The sequence below is a fragment of the Octodon degus genome, unplaced genomic scaffold (assembly GCF_000260255.1).
Source record: "Octodon degus isolate 3935 unplaced genomic scaffold, OctDeg1.0 scaffold00098, whole genome shotgun sequence".
NCBI lineage: Eukaryota > Metazoa > Chordata > Mammalia > Rodentia > Octodontidae > Octodon > Octodon degus.
This window is the reverse complement of record NW_004524674.1, coordinates 5,337,686-5,341,767: the sequence shown is the minus strand read 5'-3', so window position 1 is coordinate 5,341,767 and position 4,082 is coordinate 5,337,686. Positions and strand designations below refer to the sequence as shown.

The 4,082-nt window shown below is 40.6% G+C and overlaps 1 protein-coding gene across 1 annotated transcript in view; it reads right to left on the bottom strand.

Moving 5' to 3' along the window:
• Window positions 1-4,082, bottom strand: part of Dnah2 (dynein axonemal heavy chain 2) — a 117,773-nt gene that overhangs the window by 104,224 nt on the left and 9,467 nt on the right. Inside the window, exon 4 of the mRNA XM_023723334.1 lies at window positions 1,752-1,922. Within this exon, the coding sequence (XP_023579102.1) occupies window positions 1,752-1,922 (171 nt within the window). The remainder of the gene's footprint in view (window positions 1-1,751; window positions 1,923-4,082) is intronic.

Below are 4,082 nucleotides of genomic sequence, written 5' to 3'. Positions count from 1 at the left end.
ACACACACTGAAAACCTTCTCTGGAGCACAGTGACACATGCCAGTGGTCCCAGCTACTTAGGAAGCTGAGGTGGGAGGATCACTTGAGTCCAGAGTTCAAGGCCAACTTGGGCAATACAGCAAAGCCTCATCTCAAAACACAACCCCCCAAACAGGTTTTTATAGACAAAATACAGTCATACTATTAAGATTCCCATTCAAACACAGGATAAGGTTCATTCTTATAGCCTGCAACAAAGTTGTTCTCTTTCACATAAATCCTACCCTATATTAAATTTTTATATTCAAATATAAATATTTTAGTAACTATTTCTTTTGCAAATGAAATTATTTTTCTCATGATATTCTTGTAGCTGATCACTGCCAATACACAGGAAAAACCTGCGTCCTATTTTGCCTTTGTTTATTTTTTTTTATTTTTATTTTTTTGCCTTTGTTTAATATGGACTGCTTTTCAAATTGCATCACTGGGGCTGGAGAGATGGCTCAGTGGTCTAAAGCACCTACTTAGAACAAGCTTAGCAAAAGCATCAGGGACCGCGGTTCAATCCCCCAGCACCACGTGCCAGCCAGCCCCGCCCCCTGGTGGGCTGAGCTGGCGCCACACACACACACACACACACACACACACAATAAATAAATGTAATAAATAAATAAATAATTAAAAAAAAAACAAATTGCATCACTGTTGTACAGGGTCATGCTAAGCTTCATTATCATTTCAATTTTCATATGTGTGCTGCCAATGGGAGCGAAGCAGGAGCCTCTCTTCTTCAACGTTCTATATTAAAAAGAATTTTATAAATAATGACCTGTGTACCCACCATCCACAATTCTACCATGTTTTACAACATATCTCTGTTTTACTGTCTCACTACCAGAGGTCTACCATTCTCCAATGTATCCTCCACGTTGTTGAAATAGTTATCGATCTAAACCAAAAAAGAGTTCAATAGCTCTGTCTGGGATCCAGGCCAAACTCTTTAGTATAATGCACAAGGCCCTTTCCAAGCCGACCCCTACCCCACTTCTCAGTATCATTTCCCATTACTCTTTTCTTTATATATAAAGTGTTCTTTACTGAAAAGTCTTCACCTGGTCTTGATGAAATCCTATGTCCCAATTTCATCCTCAGCTCAAACATCACCTCTATCATCAAACTTCCCGCAAATTCCATGTGTTCTAAGAGTTGCTCCGCAGAAGCTCCTATAAAGTTTTGTGCATGTATCAAAATATCTTGTAAAGAGGAGGGTATGGGTCAGTGGAAGAACACATGCATGGGGTCCTGGGCTTCAATCCCAATATCAATCAATAGATATAAATATATATTTTAAATAAGTACATAATAATTTAATTAAAATTAAATCATTGTGAATATATAATCTAATTTATACAGTTAATATTATTAGGAGATCTATAGTAAATATTTATCTATATTCATATCTTTCCCACTAGACTGCAATTATAAAAAATGAAACAATGAAGCTGGGCATGGAAGTTCATCCTTGCAATCCCAACCCTTGGGAGGTTGAGGGAGGAATACTGTGAATTTGAGAGCAGCCTGGGCCATATTGCAAAACCGTGACTCAAAAAGTAAAGCCAAATGCTGCCTCATCCTTCTTCATACCCTCCCTTTAGGTAGGATGCTTGCTCCCAAAAGGGCCTTCAGCACCGAAGAGCACAGTGATGTGGCTCTAGAACCTTCACTTCCCCAGAAGCCTGCCTCTTGGCTGGACAAGCAGAGTACGCACCTGTGTAGGCATGCCCAGTTCCAGCTTCAGCCCAAAACAGGGGTCAATGAAGATGGTGAGGATGGACTCCAGGGGGTCCTGGGCAAAGTGTTTCAGGACAGCATCATGCTCCTCTGTCCACACAGCATCTGCCAGGCCTGTCAGCGCAGCTCGGGAAAGGAACAGGGGCTTCTGTGGAAGGAGAATACACAGAGGCAGAACAGTCAGAGCTGTTGGGTGAGCCGTCCTCCCCTCCAGTCACACTCCAGGAGCCAGGACGTGGGAGATGAGAGGAGCAGCCAGACAGGTTCAGGATACAGAAATGAAGCTGGGGATAACTGAATGATAGGTTTCAAGCTTTTGAAGAAATAAGACAATAGATTCTCCTGCCTCTCAGAGTGAAAACAGAATGTGTCATAAAGAAAAACCATGGGCTATTATCTTTCCAAGATATTTCCTTTGTGCCTGTGGCTGTGAAAATGAATTTGCAAGCAACCCTCAACCTAAGGTAAAAGCGAATTAATGAAGCATATAAGATATTAGCCTGGATCAAGCAATTAGGGCCAAGGAGATGACATCTGGAAAAGGGATACAGTGTAAGCAATTTCAACCCCTACAGGATGCTGAAATCAGAACAAGAAACTGAGCAAAAGCAGTCAGCAGAGCATTAAGTAGGGGGTGTGGGCCAAAGAACAAATCAACTACATGGAAAATAAATTGTAACTGGTTCAATTCATAGAACTCTACTAAATAAGTTAAGGAGACTAAAAGAGATGAAGATATAGCTCAGTGAACTTAGGATGTCACCTTGTCCTCCCAGTGCTCCTTGAAAATGAAAAGGAATTGCTCTTACAGGCTCCTGGTCACAACAGTTCAACAGGCAGTGATCTAAAATCTTTCCTATGTAAGATATGGATGAACCAATGAGAAACACACCAAGACCCCAATAAATAAATAGACCAAAGCACACAAGTAGACATGTCATGTCAGAAAAGAGAAAACACAAATTTGAATATTCAGCTTCAACTGAAATCAAAGAATACAAATAAAAATAACAAACATCATTTAATTTTTAAAATGACTCATTAGGCTGGGCATGGTAGCACATGCCTGTAGTCCCTGTGCTCAGAAGGCTGAGGCAGGAGGGCTGTTGTAAGCTTACCAACCTTGGGTACAAAGCAAGCTCAAGGTCAACCTCAATTTCATAGTGAGACCCTGTCTCAAAAAAACATATACGGGGGCTGGTGAGATGGCTCAGTGGTCTAAAGCACCTACTTAGAACAAGCTTAGCAAAGCACAGGGACTGCGGTTCAATCCCCCAGCACCACAAGCCAGCCAGCCCCGTCCCCTGGTGGGCTGAGCTGGCCACACACACACACACACACACACACACACACATAAATAAATAAATAAATTTTTAAATGGTAAAAAAAAATATAGTGTATATAAAAATATAGTGTATATCAAAAATGCTAGAAATGTTGTTTACTCTTTGATTCAGTAACTACAGATAGAAGAATCTATTTTAAGGAAATAAAACTTTGAAGGGGTCAGTTTTAGCCTAGTATATGCCTATAATTCCAGACACCTGACAGCTGAAGCAAGAGTACTACAAGTTTTAGGCCAGATTGTGCTATTTAGCAAGACTCAAGATAAAAAATAAAAAAAATATAAAAAAATCAACTGTTGGGGATATAGCTCAGTGGTAGGGAACTTACCTAGCCCACACAAGGCCCTCAATTTAATCCCCCATACCCTGCCAAAAAATATTATAATATATAGTACAGTTAGATTATATGGAAAACTTACATATCAAGACACTCACATTAGGTGGGGCCGGGGAGATGGCTCAGCAGAATACGCGCTTCCCTGGCAAGCGCAAGGGCCTGAGTTCAATCCCCAGTTCCGCAAAAAAAAAAAAAAAAAAAAAGATACTCACATTACACGCGTGACTGGGGAGCAATGCTTTAAAGTTTTACTCTGGGCTGGGGAGCTAGTTCAGTGGAATAAGTGCCTGCCTGGCAAGCACAGGGCCCTGAGTTCAATCCCTGGTACCGCAAAAACAAATAAATAAAGTTTTACTCTTTCTCCATATTATTTTTCTATGCCTTCAAAAATCCTACACATGCCCATTACTGGAGATTGAAGCCCGGGCCTTCACATTGAGCTACAAACCTAGAAGCCCTTTTTAACTCGTTTTTTGTTTTTTGTTTTTAATTTTGAGATAAGATCTCACTAAGTCACTAACTTGCTCAGCTGGACTCAAAACTTGTGATCTTTTGGTTGTGGCCTCCCAGAGTGTTGGGACAACAAGTATGAACCACCATACCCAGCTCCAAATTTTTTTTTTTT